At 38.4% G+C, this 21,946-nt stretch overlaps 1 protein-coding gene across 6 annotated transcripts in view; it reads left to right on the top strand.

Moving 5' to 3' along the window:
• The first annotated feature begins 2,654 nt into the window (after positions 1 to 2,654).
• HACE1 (HECT domain and ankyrin repeat containing E3 ubiquitin protein ligase 1) overlaps positions 2,655 to 21,946 on the top strand; it is a 121,523-nt gene continuing 102,231 nt past the window's right edge. For all 6 annotated transcript variants that reach the window (XM_023254202.2, XM_023254200.2, XM_023254199.2 and 3 more), the window contains exons 1-5: positions 2,655 to 2,866; positions 10,589 to 10,643; positions 11,862 to 11,951; positions 13,208 to 13,312; positions 20,347 to 20,422. In XM_023254202.2, the coding sequence (XP_023109970.1) occupies positions 2,791 to 2,866; positions 10,589 to 10,643; positions 11,862 to 11,951; positions 13,208 to 13,312; positions 20,347 to 20,422 (402 nt within the window). In that variant the 5' untranslated portion in view covers positions 2,655 to 2,790. The remainder of the gene's footprint in view (positions 2,867 to 10,588; positions 10,644 to 11,861; positions 11,952 to 13,207; positions 13,313 to 20,346; positions 20,423 to 21,946) is intronic.

Below are 21,946 nucleotides of genomic sequence, written 5' to 3'. Positions count from 1 at the left end.
TTCTTCCAAAAGTTAAAATGGGCCACAGAAAAATCTGGATTCTTATAAGTAAAAACCTCTATTCTTTAATAACGGAACTTATGATACAAAATGACCTTTAAAATTTTTCCATTTGATATTCTTGGTGTTGACTTCCACAGGACAAGTGAGAACATCCTCAGTTTTTCAGCTAATAACCTATGAAAAGCTATTTGGTGTTTTTTGTTATCCTTGGTGTGATAAACTGCCCTGTTCAACATTGTAGCCACTAGGCATGTATGGCTATTTAATAGAAACTATTAATTTAATTAAACTATTAATTTAATTAATTATATGTATTGTGTGTTTAAAAAAATTTTTTTTAATGTTCATTTTTGAGAGGGAGAGAGACAGAGCATGAGCAGGGGAGGGACACAGAGAGAGACACACACACAGAGAATCCAAAGCAGGTTCCAGGCTCTGAGCTGTCAGCACAGAGCCCGACACGGGGCTCAAACTCAGGGACCTCAAGATCATGACCTGAGCCGAGGTCAGATCCTTAACAGACTGAGCCACCCAGGCACCCCTTATGTGTGTGTGTGTTTTTAAATGTTTATTCATTTATTTTTGAGAGAGAGAGAGCATAAGCAGGGGAGGGGCAGAGGCAGAGGGAGACACAGAATCTGAAGCAGGCTCCAGGCTCTGAGCTGTCAGCACAAAGCCTGATGCTAGCCAGAACCCACCAACTGTGAGATCATGACCTGAGCCTAAGTCTGACGCTTAACTGAGTCACCCAGGCACCCCATTTAATTAGTTACATTTAAATACATATTTAAAATTCACTTGTACTAGCCACATTTCATGCACTCAGTACCTCCACTTGGTCAGTGACTACTATTTTAGACAGTGCAGATTATAGAACATTTCTATCATTGTAGAAAGTTGTATTGGATAGGCGGTGATAAGCCTATCATAGTACTGTAGTTTCATACATCATGGAGCAGAGCTATTTGAGAGACTGCCTCATGTTGCAGAATTTAGACCTGACAATCTATAGCAGCATTTTTCCAGCGTCTTCTGCTCCTGTGGTGAATAGTGACCAGCATGGGGAGCAATGCCCACTATGGAGGTTATTGGGGGCTCCTGCCAGTGTACCCAGACTCTGGGCTTGGTGCCCACAGGACATTGGAAGTAATTTAAATGGGACTAACAGCTTAGGGAGTGATGGTGATAACAGGGACTGAGGTGTTAGCTTCTGTACAATAGTGGTCTTGATCTTCTGAATGGAGTGGGGAGGCCAAGAAAGGCTGAAGCATTTCCAGTGGAAACCAGATTGCAAAGGGTTGGGCATGGACCAGACTGGGCTGTAGCATTTGGTATTCCTTTGAAGCTTTGACCTCCCAATCTTGTTGTTAGACTGGTTTAGGTCTCATCTGAACCAGCTAGTTAGGAGGTCTGCCCTGAGCCTGTTGCACTGCTGGCAAAAGTGACCAACAGCTGCAGTTTAGAACTAATTTAGGGGGGCATTGGCAGAGAACACCATGCTGGCCACCATCTGCCCCTGCATATCCTGGATGGGCAGGTGAGACTCTTTCTCTAGCTCAGGCAACATGTAACATTAACACCTATGTGCCCATTCATTGCAGGGACAGCTTTGCTTCTTGAGGAAGGAGAAACTGAGAAAGTCTAAGCTCTTTGCTTCTTTATTACTCCAGCGTCCGAGAAAAGAAAATTCCTCCCTTAACTTTTTCATTGTCAGTGGTGTTAGCCAGGCTCGTATTTACCTGGATCGCATTCTTCCATGTTTCAGCTGCTCAAATTTCTGTTTTTACCTTGGCTTGTGCTCAACTTCAGTGCAGAGCTGACAAAAATGATTCCCCCCCACTGATTTCCTCATAATTCATTTCTTCCACACTTTGTTGGTATTGTCAAATTTTTTGCAAGCCATAAAGTCAAAGTCTGGGTTCCCCACTGGTATCTATTGTCACCTTCAACTTCAGCAGTGTACTAAAGAAACCAAAGTTTTCTTTCAGGATGTCATCATCTGTATCTTCTTAAAGTTTCATCGTTGTGTCAGGTGCCGTGGCAAGTACGGGAGTACAAGATGCAAGATAGGTTCGTGATTTGCCCTCACGAAGTTGTCCCAATGGGGAGACAAATAGTTGAGAGAAAAGGTGTATCCTGCTTTGCATTTGTTTGACTTCGTTCTTCTTTAAATTTGACTTGTGAACATACACTATTTGAACAGTTCATGTATCTGGAAAACAAATGTACCCAAACTAGGAGGAAGGCGAGGAAGGATTTAAGAACCGCGCAGAACCCCAATCTGCCATATAGGGGAGTGACAGAATTGAAAGAAGCTGCTCCTGTACAACTCTGGAGGGCAAGAGAGGGCGTGGGGCCACCCAGCAAGTCTCTCCAGGAACTTGGCGGTAAGCCCGGTGTTGGCCAGGCTTCCCGCACTCACCACTCTACCCCAGCGTCGGCGTGGCCTCGGCGCAGAGCCACGGGCGCGCCCAGCGTGGCTCCGCCTCAGGCGCGCGGGTCGGCCGGCTCGGAACTACAGTTCCCAGAAGGCCGTGCGAATCCGGGAGGGAAGCGGCGGCGGTGGCAGGAAGGGCGCGATCGGCGGCCGCGGCTGCCCCGTCAGTGATCGGTCCGGCAGTCTCCGGTCCCGGGACGGGGGACGCGGCCCCGAGCGGCCCGTGCAGCCCCGGGCGTCAGCCGGGGCGAGCCGGTGGCTCCTCCCGCCGAACGGGCCGGGGCGGGATGTAGGGCGCTGGGCGCGGAGGCCGCCGGCGCGGCGGGGTGTGCGCGGAGGGCGCGCCGAGGATGGAGAGAGCGATGGAGCAGCTCAACCGCCTGACGCGTTCGCTGCGCCGCGCGCGCACCGTCGAGCTGCCCGACGGTGAGCGGGCCAGGGGGCTCGGCGTGTCGGGGCGGCCGTAGGGGGCCGGAGGGCGGGGCTGGGGCGCGGCTAGGTCGGGTGAAGAAACTGACCCGAAGCCGAGAAAACGCCCACAGTTACTTTCCTTAGCTGGGAGGGGCCCGGCTGGAACCCGCGGCCGCCCCTCGCCCGCGGCTCCCGCCCTGGCAGATGGGAGTTTGCGGGAGGTCTGGGCTCGGCGGGGCCGTGGTGCTGGAAGAGGCACGACCGAAGTCTCTCCCGACTGTCGATTTAAGGTTTTAGCAAAGGGGCAGAAATTTCAGTCGGATGGCGGAGACCCGGATCCAGAAAACATTACAGTTGTGGGGCGTTTTACAGTCGCTGCTAGTTGGGGGTAGACAGATGCATCAAAACAGTATTATTTGCTTTAAGTTGCAGAGCGGGAATTAAGTAGCCTTTCTTTTCTTTTCGGAAATGTAGAGCACTGTTGTATTTTGATGGTAAACAGATAAAAGGGTGTCAGATACCACGCTTGTACTCTTAAAGTTCTGTTTGTGTATGTAGGTATGTATATGTGTATACTTTAAAAATACGCGTGCCTGCCTGCCTTTTTCATTTATTCATCAGATTTAAGAGTGAGGCGAGGACCTTCCCCAGAGAGGAATGAGGCATGACCCTTGTAGTTCCGGGATTTTAGTTCGTTGTGCCAGGGTTTCAGAATGGGTAAAGCACTAGCAATAAAGGAGGTGAGAAAACTGTTGTTCGCAGCCTCATGAATTCCCACCGTTTAGTGGCAGCAGGAGATGGCAGTGCTGCATCTCATAGGCTTTCGGTTCTGTATGCCCCAGCGAGAGAAGGGTTAGGAGGTTATGGCTGGTAATTTTTTTTAATGCGTTGTATTAGTGTGTCTTTCATTTTTCTTTTTTCTTTTCTTTCTTTTTTTTTAAGATAGAATTCCTTTTCTTGTTTTTTTTTAACATTTTTTAAAATGTTTTATTTTATTTTATTTTCGAGAGAGACAGAGCGTAAGCAGGGGAGGACAGGGAGAGAGAAAGACACAGAATCAGAAGCAGGCTCCAGACACCGAGTGTGTCTGCACAGAGCCAGATGTGGGGCTCGAACCCACGAACCGTGAGATCATGACCTGAGCCCAAGTCGGACGCTTAACCAACTGAGCCACCTAGGTGCCCCGTGTCTTTCATTTTTCAAAACTTTTTTTGAATTGCTGCCGGAGAGGTGACTTGTAGGTTATGGAAGGGGACCTTGGGAGAGAGTCATCAAACAAATAAATGTGGCACTGAGGACTTGAGGGGTAATTTTCACGAAAAATTCCCCCCCCCCCCAGTCTCTATTTAGGATTAAGAATAGGGATGATTTGTGTGACTTTCTGAAAAATGGTTTTCTATTTGATATTCTGCTAGCATGAAGTAGTTGACTGAAAATAATGAATGATGTCAGTAACTAGACTTCTAGCTTGAACTTCTACATTCTGTGTTTTCTTTCCAGCGTCTACTTTGAGTCCATTTCTTAGGTGCTGTCCTCACTCATTTTCCACAAATTATGGGCGTAGGCTGATGAAGAACACAGCACGTACAGTTGAATTAACCAGGCACTTGTGTTGCTTAGTTTAAATTCCACTATATTTTACACAAATATGATTTAGAAGACTTTGATAGTGTATCCTGCTCCGAAAAGTAATGTATTTTCATTGTAGAAAATTTCAAGAAGAATAATTTTAAAAATCTGTTATTCTACCATTTAGTAATAAAGTGTTAGTATTTTATTTCCTTTTCTTAGTGTTTTTTTCTCTTTATCAAATTAAGAACCTACTGCATATAGTCTTTTGCTTTTAGAAAATATCACATTTTTTATGTCTTTAAATATGCCTAATGATTTTGCAGCATTTCATAGGATACATGGAACAAATATTGACTCATTTTTGTTTTGATAATAGATTTTATGAGGAGCAACTTTGTAGTTTTAAAGTCTTAGCCTTCCTCTAAATATTTCCTTAAGATTAATAAGTGGGAGAAAAATTATAGACCTAATTACATCGACATTTTTAAAGCTCTGAGTTATCACCCTCCCATAGAAGGTTTCACCAATGGTCTAGAGTCCTTGGAAACTAGAGTAGTAAGTAAAACTAAAACATTTCTCTCATGTTGCAAGGCAAAAGTGGCATCTTGCTTACATTTGTTTCTGTTTCATTGTAATAATTTCTTCATTTTTTTTTCTTTAGTTTGTCTTTGTCCCTAAATTCTGATGTATCTTTTTGAATTTTCTGAGCTTGGCTTTTTCAAGTATGTAATATATGTGTGTGTGCACGCGCACGCGCGCGCGTGTGTGTGTGTGTGTGTGTGTGCGTGCGCGTATGTATTGCATTCTGGTTACAAAAATCCAGCTTGTTGTGCTTGCATTTTAAAAGCTGCAGGATTAAGTCCTGAGATCTCTCTAAATTTAGAAAATAATCAGATACTGTACTTATTTTGCCATGTTAGAATTCAGTGATCAATAAACGTCTAATTGGAACACAGTATTAAGGTTGGAAAGTTTTTAATCTCCTTTTACTCTAAAATTAACTTTGTTGCATAGGATTAAACTGCGTATTTGATTTACTGAAACTGGATTCTGGTAGAACACATTTATGTTTCCTTGGGATGATGAAAACCTGAGTATCACCACTAAGTAATACCACTAAGTAACGGAGTGCAGGTTGTTCAATCATCCTGGGCAGGGCTAACATTGGAATATTCTTGTGAGAGAGGAAGTGTAGAGAAAGAAATTACTTTAGGGATGTGGATTCTCAGTGGACGTTAAAAAATTGGTTTATGTTGTTTGTTTATGTGGAAAAAACAGTCCTAAACTACTGAATTTACAGTGAATTTGTTTAGTAAAATAATAGAACTTGAACCCATATTAGCATATATTTGAATGATGATTAGGGTGATTATCATAGTTTTTATTTTTTATTTTTTAAAATATTTTTTAATGTTTATTTTTGAGAGAGAGAGAGAGAGACAGAATGTGAGCGGGGAGGGGCAGAGAGAGGGGGAGACACAGACTCTGAAGCAGGCTCCAGGCTCTGAGCTGTCAGCACAGAGCCTGACATGGGGCTGGAACCCACGAACCATGAGATCATGACCTGAGCTGAAGTCTGGCTCTTTTTAGTATCTGTGCTGCTGAAGAGAGCACTGAAGTCTGGCTGTTAACCAGCTGAGCCACCGAGGCGCCCCGTGATTATCACTTTTTAAAAAATCACTCCCATTTGATGGTTTTATAGAGAATTGTAAATAATATAATGAACCTGAGCTCCCTGTTCTTAAAGGATTTCCTTTTAGTTGTAGAGTTCTGGAGCTTTATCAATTGATCAAAATGGTCACCATATCTGATAAACTGAGATTAAACTCTTCTTATCACTCTGAAAACTTCAATTATATGCTTAATTCTTAATGTGTCTTCATGAGTGTGGAGAAGGAAGCATGTGACAACAAATTTTGTTCTTTCCTTTTTTTGTAATGTTTACTTATTTATTTTTGAGAGAGTGAGTGAGCTGTGGAGAGAGAGGGAGTGAGAGAATCCCGAGCAGGCTCAATCCCATGACCTTGACATCAGGACCTGAGCCGATACCAAGAGTCAGATGCTCAACTGATTGAGCCATCCAGGCGCCCCTGTTCTGTTCTTTCGTAGTATACTATTTCCTGGATAGTCTCCTTCTAGCATCATAGTTGTGGTTATATTTATTTCCTCATACTTTTAGTGTATGTGAACTGAATTTTTATAAGGTTATATGTGACTTAAAAAGTAAGATCTTCATCTGAATTTTACCTAAATAAATACCCTCTAAGTAAAACCCATGTGAACCTTATGATACTCATTCATGGTCACTTAAAATTATGTACTAACTTGACTTAAAAATTTAAATTCAAAATAAGGGTATTTCCTTTTTGTGACTTTCTTTATTATGGAGGGACTTAATGAAATTGTCATCGTTTGGAAGTTCAGATGTTTATTAGGGCGTGTATCATGAGAGAGAAAGAATGTTGCCATGTCAAGGGAGGCTTAGTGCAGTGTTTTTCAGCTCCAGGTGGTGACTCACTGATAGTTAATGAGAATAATTTATTGCAGTCAGCATTAACAAAAAAATTGAAATAGAAGAGAATAAATTAGAGTGTATTGTGCATAGAAGAATAAGTATGTAGGCCTTTTGTTTACTGTATGTAGTATACTGGGTGCACTGTAAGGTTTTTACTGTATGGGCTGTGGACTCAGCCAGCTTTGAGTTTGAACTGAGCCCCTTACTGACACCATCACACAGCTTGTTACTTAATGTAGTGCTCAGTTTTTTCATTTGCAAAATGGGGGTAATAATAGTACTTCCTTCATAAGATGGTTGTGAGGTTAAAAGAGATGATGTATATAAAGTGTTTAGAACAGTGCCTTTAAGATTATGTTTTAGGGGCTCCTCCTGGGTGGCTCAGTTGGTTGAGTTTCGACTTTGACTCAGGTCATGATCTCAGGGTTTATGAGGTCGAGCCCTGTGTTGGGCTCTGTGCTGACAGCTGGGATCCTGGAGCCTGCTTTGGATTCTGTGTCTCCCTTTCTGTCCCTCCCCAGCTTGCACTCTGTCTTTCTCTCAAAAATAATAAACATTAAGGGGTGCCTGGGTGGCTTAGTCAGTTATTTGACTTTGGCTCAGGTCATGATCTTACAGTCTGTGACTTAGAGTTCTGCGTTGGGCTCTGTGCTGATCAGCCTGGAGCCTGGTTCAGACTCTGTGTCTCCCTCTCTTTCTGCCCCTCCCCAACTCGCTCGCTTGCTCTCTCTCAAAAATGAATAAACATTAAAAACAATTAAAAAATATTAAAAAAAATTAAAAAACCCCAAAAGATTATGGTTTAAAACATGTGGGCTGTTACAATTAGGATTTTTTGTTATTATTTTTTTGTAGTGAAAATGTTGCATCTGCATGCTGAATTTGTGAATAGTCCTGACTAGAACTAAATTGCTTTTCATGGATATACTTACAAATAGTGAAATAATGAGCAAAGATGTGAAGAAATGGTAACTTTTTTCCTTCTCAGTTATATATTTCTTCAGTATATATTTCTAAATATGTAAACTGCTTTTTTCAAACATAATCACAATATTATTCTTTTTTTTTATTTAAAAAAATTTTTTTTCAACGTTTATTTATTTTTGGGGGGACAGAGAGAGACAGAGCATGAACGGGGGCGGGGCAGAGAGAGAGGGAGACACAGAATCGGAAACAGGCTCCAGGCTCTGAGCCATCAGCCCAGAGCCTGATGCGGGGCTCGAACTCACGGACCGGGAGATCGTGACCTGGCTGAAGTCGGACGCTTAACCGACTGCGCCCCCCAGGCGCCCCTTATTCTTAGAGCCAACACAGTTGGCAATAATTTCTGTTATCATCAAATACCCAGTCCATATTGAGTTTTCTTCTCTCAGAAACATTCTCTTACAGTTGGTTTGTTTGGATCAGTATCCAAAGTCCACATATTACATTTGGCTGATCATCTCTTAAGACTCTTTTAATGAATAACAGTCCCCCCCCCCTTTTTTTTTACACCTTCTTATTTCTAAGTAATTTTAGACTTAGAGAAAAAAATGCATAAATAGCACAGAATTTCCATGCACCCTTCAGTCAGTGTCCCATAATGTTCATATCTTGAACAGCCATAGAACTGTTGTCAAAACTAAGGAATTAACATTGGTGTAATGCTGTTAACTACGTTACAGACTTTATTAGAATTTGGCAAGCGTTCTCAACAATGTCCTTTTTCTATTTTAGCATCCAGTTGGTGATACCATATTGCATTTAGTTGTCCATGTTTCCTTAGCTTTCCCAAACTGTAATAGTTCTTCAAGCTTCTCTTGAATTTAATGGCCTTGAGACATTTTTTAATGCTTATTTATTTATTTTGAGAGAGGGAGAGAGAGAGAGAGAGAGAGACAGAGTGCGTGCATACGTGCACATCCATACGTGCACATCCATGTGTGTGATGGAGGGACAGGGAGAGAGGGAGAGACAGAATCCCAAGAAGGCTCAGTGCTGCAAGCGCAGAGCCCAACAAGGGGCTAGATCCCATGAACTGTGAGATCATGACCTGAGCCAAAATCAAGAATCAGACATTTAACTTCCTGAGCCACCCAGGCACCCTGGGCCTTGAGACTTTTTAAGAAGACTGCTTGGATGTTTTGTGGAATTCCCCTTAGTATGGGTTTGTCTGATATTTTTTTCATGATGTGCTTTTTATAAAAAAACGTGGGTTATATATCAGAGGCTACATGATACTACATGATACTGATATGTGTTATATCTGGTGATGTTACCCTTTATCAGTTGATAAAGGTGATTATCAGCTGGGTTCTCCACTGTAAATTTACTATTTTCCTTTGTAATTAGTCAATATTTTGGGAAGATACTTTGATACTCTGCAAATACCCTTTTCTTCCTGAAACTTAACTCATTAATTTAGTATCAGCATTAATGTTTTAAGGGCTAAATGGTCATTGTCAGAGTTACTTCTCTGTAAATAACTCATAAAAAAACATAAATGCATTGAATTGAGAAACGACCACTAGTAATATGTAAAAAATAAATCCAAACATTGCTGAAACTTATGTAAGTATAATCTATCATAGATATTGTTGACATTTAACCTTTTCTTTTGGATCACACTTCTGTGAACTTACTCTATACAAGATATAAATGAAAATGTGAATAGTGTAAAGTAATAGGGAAAATTAAGACTTAAATTTCATAAAATAGGGGTGCCTGGGTGGCTCAGTCGGTTGGGCGTCCGACTTCGGCTCAGGTCATGATCTCACTGTCTGTGAGTTTGAGCCCCGTGTTGGGCTCTGTGCTGACAGCTCAGAGCCTGGAGCCTGCTTCAGATTCTGTGTCTCCCTCTCTCTCTGCCCCTCCCCTGCTCAAGCTCTGTCTCTGTCTCTCTCAAAAATAAACAAACATTAAAAAAAATTTTTTTTAATAAAAAAAATTCAATTTCGTAAAATATAGTTTCATAAAAGCTTCTAAAATAATTTCTTTTGTTTTAATGTTGGCAAGAAGCAAGTACTATGTATATTTAATGTTTTAAAATTATTTTAGCATATATATCTATAATGCCCATATATACTTAAAAATTTCCCCAAACTACATGTAAGTTTGATAAAACATGAAGTTGATAAACACATCTTTGGAAGTAAAAGAAATTTTTTTTTGTAAAGCTACAGAAACTAATATATATCTCATTTTCCCCATCACATCCAGAAGCTAATAAGCACTTTGGTGATGATTTAAAGGGACTGAACATTATGATAAAAAGTTCTGCATTGCTGCAAATTTTGCAATACCTCTGGTATTGTGCACTTTTTAAAATTTAAGTTTATTTGTTTATTTTGAAAGAAAGTGAGAGAGCCAGGGAGGAGCAGAGAGAGAGGGAGAGAGCATCCCAGGCAGTCTCCGTGATGTCAGCACAGAGCCCACCTCTGGGCTGGAACTCATAAACTGTGAGATCACTACTTGAGCTGAAACCAGGAGTCAGATGCTCAACTTCAACCAACTGAGCCACCCAGGCACCCCTCTGTACTATCTTTAACCTTCTTCCACCTCTTGTTACTTTTTATATGGAATTAGAAAAACTCTAAAGTAGTCTTAAGTATCTTTGGGAGAAAATAGATAAATTAATTCTGTTTTTTGTTTTGTTTTTGTTTTTTACTCAGATAATGAAACTGCTGTTTATACATTAATGCCAATGGTTATGGCTGATCAACACAGGTGAGTGCCGATTTAAATTGTTTTTTTTTTTTAACATTTATTTATTTTTGAGAGAGAGAGAGAGAGAGAGAGAGAGAGAGACAGAGCACAAGCAGGGGAGGGGCAGAGAGAGAGGGAGACACAGAATCCGAAGCAGGCTCCAGACTCTGAGCTATCAGCACAGAGCCTGATGTGGGGCTCGAACTCAAGAACCGCGAGATCATGACCTGAGCTGAAGTCGGACGCTCAACTGACTGAGCCACCCAGGCACTCCATGCCTATTTCACATGTATACTTTTTGTTTAAATGAGTACGGGAAGTATATAAATTTACCTAAATGTTGTGTACACTTACATGCACACACACAAACCTACACACACAGTTTGGACATAGATGTTGTCCTGGGGCATGTTGTTTAACCTCTGTTATAATTTACTGTCTGTGAAATAAAAACCAAAATTTTCCAAGATCCGTATCACCTGTAAAATTCTATGGTAAGAGATTTTCTGAATGAATTGTCAGCTATTAAGTCAGGTATTTGGTTGGTCACTGACAGAAAAACACTGTGATGGGTTCAGTTAGAAGTCACTACTGATCTTTATAGCAAAAGGTTAGGGCTGATGGACAACTTACTTCCCTAATGTTCTACTTTGATGTTCTTTTTATTTGGTGCATATGAGACACAGTTATCTGACTAGATGTTGAGATGTTTACACTTGTAGCAGACATTTCTGCTGTGGTTAGCCATTGGATAGTTTGGTGTAATAAGAAAGTGACAAGGGAACTATCTTGCAGTAGTTTACAGTGTAAATAATTTTTTGCTTTAAACTTCTTGTCTTATGCAACTAAAACATATTTTAATCTGATTTTTCTTTTTTGGCTATGATTAATACAGATAAGCCATACTTTTTGCAAGGGGATTAGCCAGCCCAAGAGTCTTTCTTAAGAATCTAGGGAGAACTGAAGCCAACTTAGGTTTCTTCAGAGCAGATGATATAGATCAGCAGATGAAGAAACCTTCAACACCAGTTTATAGGTCAATGCAGTTGGTTTTTGGATAAAATGTTGTTGGCTACCATACTATGCTTAGAGAATAGTGCTTTGTTTCTTGGTTGTTGTGGGACAGAACTTTTTGGATAATTGTTAAGAGTAACTGAAGAGCTATTAACTTGAGTTACTATGTTTTTAAAAGCACGTTTTTTTAACATATTGACTCTTACTAATTTTCTTTTGGTGTAGGTCTGTTTCTGAGCTACTATCAAATTCGAGGTTTGATGTCAATTATGCATTTGGACGTGTGAAAAGAAGCTTGCTTCACATTGCAGCAAAGTAAGAAAAAAGATATCGTGGATTAAAGTCTGATCTAGAGGAATGATCAGTAAGCTCTGGATCATTGTTATCCTACAGTAGTTTTGGGGAAAGATGAGAATAGGCTGCTGAATGGTTCTTTATTCTGTTTAGAGCATAGTATGCTATGTTTGTATTCTTTCTCTAGATAACCTTGAGATCAGACTCAAGTCTCACATCTACTGTCTTAGCTTGTTTTAGATCAGATCAGTAGGTTGCCTTTCCTGGATGTATTTAAGAGGGTACATTCACTTACTTATAGCAGCACTATCAACAATAGCCAAACTATGAAGAGACCCCCAAATGTCCATCGACTCTTGAATGGATAAAGAAGGTATGTTATATATACACAATGGAATATTACTCAGTCATCAAAAATAATGAAATCTTGCCATTTGCAGCAACGTGGCTGGAGCGAGAGTGTATTATGCTAAGCCAGATAAGTCAGTCAGAGACAGACAAATACCACATGATTTCACTCATAAGTGGAATTTAAGAAACAAAACAGATGAACATATGGAAGGGGAAAAAAGAGAGAGAGGGAAACATCATAAGAGTCTTTAATCATGGAGAACAAACTGTGGGACATGGAGATCAGTGGGAGAAGAGCTGGATGGGTGATGGGTATTAAGGAGGACACTTCCGTTATGATGAGCACTGGGTGTTATATGTAAGTGATGAATCAGTGAGTTCTATTCCTGAAACCATATTGCACTGTTAACTAGAATTTAAATAAAAATTTGAAAAGGAAAAAAAAGGTTATATTCACTGTAATCTTTTTCTTATCCTACCAGTATGAAATTTTATATGTTAACTGCTCACAGAGCCATTGACTTTATACTTTTTACTTAGGTCTGAGAATGATTTTTATCCATAGTCTTCAAGTATGTAATCAATCACTCAGTTAGTTGACATCTAACTTCCTTTCAAGAGTTAGGTAAATGTGTTAAAATTAATTTTTCATTATAAATTTGGCTTCTGGAAGTACTATGTGGTTTTTTTGTGTGTATTAATACTTTGTTTTGACTTATTTGAATATCTTCGTAGCTTTCATAGTAGAATGTACCATCTTGAAAGTAGAGGATATTTACTATTTGTGACGGAAGTTAAATCAAATTGTAAGTTAATAATGGACCTCAAAAATAATGTGTTTACTAGAGCTTTTTGTTTTTTAATTAAGTTATGTCAACTGTGGCTATTCATTGAATGTATCTGAATTGTTTTTAATACTGTTTTAGTTGTGGATCGGTGGAATGCTTGGTTCTGCTCTTAAAGAAAGGAGCGAATCCTAACTATCAAGATATTTCAGGCTGTACGCCCCTTCATTTGGCAGCTCGAAATGGGTAAATATTTTGTTTCCTTGAGGAGCTTAAGTTGCATTGTCAGTTATGTCTAACAGTATTCAAGGCACTCTTGATGATTTTGTTTTTTGACCATTATTTGCCTTGGAAAGTGGGTTGTGGGTCTTATATGCAATTTTTAAAGAACTATCGTATTTAATAGTTTATTACATTGTTTACTAATATTTTTTCTTGAAAATATTCTTGTTGAGGTTCATTTTTACTTGTATTATAATGACATTTTATTTTCTGAAAAGCAGAGTTGTCACCTCTTTGTTTTGGTATCCCTTTTCCTGATAATTTTTTCCTGTGTCTAATTTCATACCTTATTTTCCAAATTACTTGTTTAGTTAGTTTTATTAATGACATTAAAGATAGAGTAGGGGCACCTGGGTGGCTCAGTCGGTTAAGCGGCCGACTTCAGATCAGGTCACGATCTCGCGGTCTGTGAGTTCGAGCCCCGCATCGGGCTCTGGGCTGATGGCTCAGAGCCTGGAGCCTGCTTCCGATTCTGTGTGTCCCTCTCTCTCTGCCCCTCCCCCGTTCATGCTCTGTCTCTGTCTCAAAAATAAATAAAACGTTAAAAAAAATTATTTATAAAAAGATAGAGTAAATATATTGTACCTAGCTTATTTATAATTTTTTGAGAATGGGCTGTCCTATAGTCAGCTTTCTAAGTGAGGCTAGCTAACTCATTTTAGTGCCAAAAATTGTGTTTTCTTTTAATTATGACAAAAAGCTTTCTGAATAAATAATGTGTTTACTAGCCTTCCTTTTGAATTTTTTATTAAATAAATTTATTCCCATTATAAAACTAGTATTTCCAAAATGTAAATATATTTTTGCCTTTTTTGGATAACTTTGGTCATCATTATGAACATCTTTATGTTATTATGTGCTATTTTAAACCTTACTATATTTTTTATGGTTTTCATTTTCCTTTTTTTGTTGTTGAAAATTTCAGATGTCACATCTTTGTGTCTGCCTCTACCACTGTTTTTTACTTCTTAAAATTCACTTGGACTGCAAAACCGTATCAAATGGCTGAAATTATGTTTAAAATGAAAAAAAGTAGTTTTGACTCAGGACTTGAGGAATTTACATTTATAAACATGTTTCAAACGCTGTAAAGTTTATTCCCATGTGTCTCTTTGATTACTCTTGAAAATGTTTTTGTTTGCTCTTTTGATCTGGGATTCTAGGTAGTTGAGGTAGCTGCCTAACTGAGATAGATATGGGGCTAAAATTGTACACTGCATCATTCTGAGACTAAATTTTTGCATATAAAGGATTAAAGTGGAACCAAAAATACAAAAATCATAGTGACGTCTAGGTTGGACCAGGGGAAGGCATGGTCCTTTGACACTTACTGTTCTGTTCCAGTTCCTGATTTAGCATGTGAACTAGTTGTCCACTGTTCTGGTAGGTAACAGTGTGCTGATCAAAGAGCTGTTTTTATAATAATTAGCCACATTAGATATGTTTGTAGGGTGTCACACTCAAGGTCATAGATCTTGTTGAATTCATTCCTTGCTGAATTGATGTCAGATCTGGATACATTATCCCAGGTGTTGGTGGGATAGTAACAAAGCTCTTTAAAAAAATTACACATTAAGGGGTACCTATGTGGCTCAGTCGGTTAAATGTCCATTGACTCTTGATTTCGATTCAGGTCATGATATTGCAGTTTGTGAGATCAAATCCTGCCTAGGACTCTATTCTGACAGAGCAGAGCCTGTTTGGGATTCTCTTTCTTCCTCCCTCTCTGCCCCTCCCCTGCTCTCTTTCTCTCTCTCTCTCTCGAAAAAAAAAAAAAAATTACAAATAAAAAAATATCTCAGTACTATATCTCAACAACTGTAAGTGAGAGGACACATCATTACACACTGGGGATAAAATGTCTACTGCCATTGTAGTCAGAGACCTAAGTCATTCAGGAGACTATTAACTTTTTTTTTCCCCTAGCTTTGTTGAGGTATAACTAACAAAATTGTAAGATATTTAAAGTGTACGTCATGATGATTTCGTAGATCTATGCATCGTGAAAGGATTCCTTTCATTTAGTTAGGTAACACATCCATCATTAACACCTCACATATTTATCTTTTTTGCTGGGGGGATGTGTGGAAACATTTAAGTTGGAGAGCTTTAAGTTTAAAAGACGAAGAAACACAACAGAAATTACTTGATTCACATGGCAAATCCGTGAGGAGAGAAGGAATAAGAAGAGTTTGTAACCCTAACATAACATCTGATTTGGATGCCTTTCTATTTCTGTGAAGACTAATTTTGATATTTAATACTTAACTACTTTCTTTTTTATTACTGAGTACCTTGTACATTTTAGACTTGTTTCGTAAATGTTTGCTGAGTGACTTGAATGCATGTTACTTCCTGTAGCTGCTGCTGTTTTCAAAAATAACTTTTTATTACAATTTCTTCGAGTTTAGATTTGTCTAGACTGAAGCAGAAGTCTTTGCCTTTTGCTCATACGTCTGTTTTGGGGGTTTAGTTTTTTGTTTTGTTCCTTCAGTTATCGTCAGATGAGTAGTATAATTCTCTTGGCCTGCTTTAGCAGTCCTCTCTGTAACCAGTGGTGCTGGGCACATTAGTACTGAATTGCCCTCCTTTCTAGTAGAAGACCCATTAAGCTACCACAGACCACTTGGATGATTGGTCTTTGTGTCATTTGGGTTACCATAAGCTTCCTATAATTATTGCAGTATTGGGGCTGGAAAATAGTTGCTTCCTGTACAGGAGGATCCAGGGTTGCTCATGATTATATGAGATTATTAAAAGAGAAGACTTCAAAATTGTTGGGAATTCTTAGGTTGCATGTTGCTCAGATTTGAAATACGATTTTTTTTCTTTATTTTTTTGGGCTGTGTTGTGAGCTCATAAAGGGCAGAGCCTGTGTGTTAATTAATATTTTAGCTCTAATTCTTGGCAAAATTGGTGCTCATTTAGTGGGTTGCTTTGACTTACTGAGATTCTGGAAAGTAGCAATAATGATTGTTAAGTAAGAAAACATAATTTCTCTCATATTTCTCTTTTGCAATTCATTTTTGAAGGGGAGCATTATGGATTGCTGTTTTTCTTCATCAACACCCCCCCCCCCCAACACCCAACACCTCCTTGGGACTGTTTCCCTGGCCCATTCCCATGGAAGTGTTTATTTTGTCAATAGGCCAGTGGTCTAAGACAGCTTGAAGATGTTTTAGAAATCCAGCAATATGGGTATAGACAGTCAGACACGCAGACACACACACACACATTTTAAACAATGTATTCATAAAAACATTTTTTTAATGTTTATTTAGTTTTGAGAGAGAGACAGAGTGTGAGCGGGGGAGGGACAGAGAGAGAGAGGGAGATACAGAATCCAAAACAGACTTCAGGCTCTAAGCTGTCAGCACAGAGCCCGATGCGGGGATTGAACTTGGGAACCATGAGATCATGACCTGAGCCAAAGTCAGACGCTTCACTGACTGAGCCACCCAGGCGCACCAACAAATGTATTCATTTTAATAAGACTATCTGGTCTGTTGTCTTAGGATTATGGAGGATTTATTTCCTAAGATTTTCATAACAATGTGTTAGATAAAGGAACTTTGTAAATGTTTGAACTTATAAGTTTACTCAGAACTTTCTTTCTTTTCTTTGATTATAATGCTGATTTTAAATGACATTTAACTTCATTTCAGATACAGAAACCAAAGCAAGAAAAGTAATTTGCTCTCTGTTAAAAAATATTTATTCAGTTAATAAAAAGCTTAGCTGTTAACTTATAAATAAGATTGAATAATTAATCAATTAATCGTTTTATTGAGGTTCATTGAGAGCACCTAGCTGTGCTTTTTGAGTTTATTTAAGAAATATACAGTCTAAGGCATAAAGAAATTTGTGATCTAATTGAGTAAATAATAATATATACACATACATACTCTATATATTATATACTTTGTATATATCATATACAGCATTATATATGTAGTATACTGATGTTAATGCTATGTATATATTACATATGACATATAGTACATAATATGCTATTATATGTACACTGTTACATATTTTTTATATGTATAATTGTTCATTCAACCAGATCATAAACTTCTTCATGCTATGGATTATATCTTATTTCCTTAATTTAGTGCTGAGCATTGTCAAGCATATATATATATGTGTGTGTGTATGTGTGGGTATAAAATGTGTATTATAAATATATTGTGTGTGCATCAGTTTTGGTTTCTAAAACATGAATTTTCATTCTTTAGTGAAGAGGAAATGGAGATTGAATAGTCACTGGGAATGGATCAGGCTAAGAGTAAACATTGTGAGCAAAATGAAATCGATAGGCGGTTCGTAAGAGGACAGAGGACTTAAACAGATATTTCTACATAGAAGATCTACAAATGGCTAATAAGAACATTAAAAGATGCTCAATATCACTAATTATTAGGGAAATGCAAATCAGAACTACAGTGAGATGCCAACTCAAACTCATTAGTATGGCTATCAAAAAAAAAAAGCAGAAAATAACAAGTGTGAGCAAGGATGTGGAGAAAAGGAACCCTTATGCATTGTTGGTGGGATTGTAAAATGGTACAAATGTAGGGGCATCTGTGTGGCTCAGTCAGTTAAGCGTCTGACTCTTGGTATCAGCTCAGGTCATGATCTCATGGTTTGTGAGTTTAAGCCCTGCATCAGGCTCTGCACTGACAGTGCAGAACCTGCTTGGGATTCTTTTTTCTCCCTCTCTCTCTGCTCCTCCCTCCTTGCTCTTTGTCTCTCAAATAAGTAAGTAAACTTCAAAAAAATGAAAAAAAAAAAAAAAAAGAACTTTGGAGCACCCGGATGGCTCAGTTGAGCATCTGATTCTTGGTTTTGGCTCAGGTCATCATCTCATGGTTTGTGAGATTGAGCCCCATGTGGGGCTCTGTGCTAACAGTGCAGAGCCTCCTTGGGATTCTCTCTGTGCTGTCTCTCTGCCCCTTCTCTCTCTTTCTCTCTCTCAAAATAAATAAACATTAAAAAAAAATGGTATAGATGGCCTGAAAAACAATTTGGTGGGTGCTCAAAAAAAAAAAAAATAGAATTACCATGTGATCCAGAAATCCCACTTCTCAGTATATATCCAATAAAATTGAAAGGAGGGTCTTAAAGAAGTATTTGTACACTCATGTTCATAGCAACATTAGCTAAAATGAAAGCAATCGAAGTATCCACTGATGGATGAATAGATGAGCAAAATGTGGCAGATATGTACAATGGAATATCATTCAGCCTTAAGGAAGGAAATTCTGACTTATGCTACAACATGGATGAACCTTCAGGGCATTATGCTAAGTGAAATAAGCCAATCACAAAAGGACAAACACTGTCTGATTCCAGTTTTATGAGGTACTTAGATAAATTGTAGAGACATAAAGTAGAATAGTGGTTGCCAGAGGCTAGGGGGAGAGGAAATGGAAAGTTACTGTTTAATGGGTATAGAGTTTCAGTTTTGCAAGATGAAAAAAAGTTCTGTGCTTGAATGGTGGTGATGGTTGCACAGTAATATGAATGTACTTCATACCCTTGAACTGTAACTTAAAAATGGTTAAGATGACAAATTTTAGATTCTGTGTATTTTTCCACAGTAAAAATGACCAAAAAAAAAAAAAAAAGAAATGAAATAGGTAGGGGGATGCATAGATATGCACTTCATTAATTTTATAGTTATGTTCTTATAACTCATCTAAGTATTAACTTTTAAATATCTTGTAATCAAGAATGTAGGATACTAGAACATTGACTTTCATTGTCTTATATTTATTTAATTTTTTTAAAACTTTATTTTTGAGAGAGAGAGACAGAGTGTGAGTGGGGGAGGGGCAGAGAGAGTGGGAGACACAGAATCTGAAGCAGGCTCCAGGGTCTGAGCCATCAGCATAGAGCTGGACGTGGGGCTCGAACTCATGAACTGCAAGATCATGACCTGAGCCAAAGTCCTGACGCTCAACTGACTGAGGCACCCAGGCGCCCCGTCTTATATTTCTTTAAAAAAATTTTTTTTAATGTTTATTTTTGAGAGAGAGCAAGACAGGGAGAGACAGAGCATGAGTGAGGGAGGGGCAGAGAGAGGAGACACAGAATCTGAAACAGGCTCCAGGCTCTGAGCTGTCAGCACAGAGCCTGATGCAGGGCTCGAACTTGGGAATGGTGAGATCATGCTTAATCAGCTGAGGCACCCAGGCGCCCCACCCCCCATTGTCTTATATTTCTGAGGAAGGTTACTATTCCAAATGTTCAGTCAACAGTAGAAATTTCTTAGCATTTAAAAAAAAAATTATTGATTTACTTTATTATTTTTTTTTAAATTTTTTTTAACATTTTATTTATTTTTGAGACAGGGAGAGACAGAGCATGAACGGGGGAGGGTCAGAGAGAGAGGGAGACACAGACTGAAACAGGCTCCAGGCTCTGAGCTGTCAGCACAGAGCCTGACGCGGGGCTCAAACTCACGGACCGTGAGATCATGACCTGAGCCGAAGTCGGACGCTTAACCGACTGAGCCACCCAGGCGCCCCTATTGATTTACTTTAACATTTATTTATTATTGAGAGATAGATACAGAGCATGAGTAGGGGATGGGTAGAGAGAGGGGGAGACACAGAGTCAGAAGCAGGCTCCAGGCTTTGAGCTGTCAGCACAGAGCCTGACGTGGGCTCGAACTTAGAAACTGCGAGATCATGACCTGAGCCGAAGTTGGTCGCTTAACCGACTGAGCCACCCAGGCGTCCCGTTTTCCTTAGCATTTTGAATGATAAATTTGTCTTAATGACACGAAAACCTCATTGTACCTTTTCTTTATCCTATTATCTTGAATTATAGAAACAATTTTTCATTTTATTTTATATGTTATAGTTTATTTAAAAAGATACAGATTAATATTTGCCACCAACTAATGTTGAGTGTAGTCAGTATTTCAATAAAATAATAGTCATTTGCTTATTTTTCTTGTACCAGTTATCTGTATCTTTTTTTCTTTTCAGGCAGAAGAAATGCATGAGTAAATTATTAGAATACAGTGCTGATGTCAACATTTGTAATAATGAAGGCCTTACAGCAGTAAGTGCTAAGAATTTTATCTGAGAATTTTAAAATACTTTTAGAAAATGATATTGAAGGTGATAGTAATGCAAAGTGCAGTACAAGTGTTTCTGCAAGTTACTTCTTGGTGTTCATGAAGAAGATACAGAATGATTTGAGACCTGATTCTTTGCTGTATTAAGAGAAGTTACGTTTCACTTTGTTTCTCCTATCTCCTTTTTGTTTGTGACCTTTCACTTATTTTGAAGGCTTATTCTTCTAGCTTTTGTCACTGACTTTCAGGACACTTCTTAGGGGCATCTCTGCTCCTTCTTCATAGGAGAGCTGTTTTTTATTAGGTCCTTTAAAATATTTTAATATGTACATGGTAGGAAAATTGGATGGCTAGGCAGAAAGGAAAAAAAAGACAATGAATGGAATGATCGCTCACTGTATCCTGTGCACTCAGAGATAATCACTGTTAATATTTTGGCCTATATCCTTGTTTACATCTTTTACCTATGCTAGACTTGTTTATATCTTTTACCTATGCTAGACTTGTTTATATCTTTTACCTATGCTAGAATTTTTATCCATTTTGCTATGTCACATAAGTTAATATGTTTTTGATCCATATAGATGTCATAGGGAGGTGGTGTGGGATATTTCTGAAAAGATTGTTGAAATCCAAAAATTTTTAAAAATTTATTTATTTTTATTTTTATTCTAGTGTAGTTAATATGCAGTGTTTTTAGTTGAAGGTATATAATGTAGTGATTCAATAGTTCTGTACATGAAATAAAAAAATTAATCATTTTCATTAATGGAACATTATTCATTTTAGAAGTTGAGATAAAATAGAATTATGTGATTATTGAAAAATTGTTTTGAACTTGTGACAGATGTTAAATTTTATATATCAAATTTTACCTTCCTATATATGAGGTGATGGTATTAATTAAGTTGATGGTCAGAATCCTTTCTATTCAGTTTTTATTTTTAATTTCAATACAGTCAACATACAGCATTATATTAATTTCAGGTGCACAGTATAGTGATTCAACAATTTTATATGTTACTCAGTGCTTACCATGATAAGTGTGTGTTTTAATCCCCACCCCCTATTTCATCCATTGCTCCCTCCACCTCCCCTCTGGTAACCATCAATTTATTCTCTATAGTTAAGAGTCTGTTCCTTGGTTTGAAAAAAAAAATTTTTTTTTTAAATGATTTTGGTAGTGTTTTGTAGATTCTAAATCTTTTAATTTGTGGATAAAGAAGAATATTGAGTATTTACATACCATGCCAGTTTTTAAGACCTTTCTGATTAAAAATATTTTTGAAGGTAGGGGGTACTGGGGCATAACAAACAGCTTGCCTAAGATTTACTTTATTCTGTGAATGACTTACTAAAGGTAAAGAATAAGCTCAATCATGATTATTATGTGGAACCCACAATTCCTGTGATAATTCAGATTTTGTTATATATTAACAACATAATGCCGTCTATAAAGAAAAACTGTAGTCTGAATATCTACAAGATGCTTAGTGATACGGTAGCTA

Source organism: Felis catus, chromosome B2 (assembly GCF_018350175.1).
Source record: "Felis catus isolate Fca126 chromosome B2, F.catus_Fca126_mat1.0, whole genome shotgun sequence".
Classification (NCBI taxonomy): Eukaryota; Metazoa; Chordata; class Mammalia; order Carnivora; family Felidae; genus Felis; species Felis catus.
Note: the sequence above shows the minus strand (reverse complement) of the source record. Positions and strands in the feature narration are given on the sequence as shown.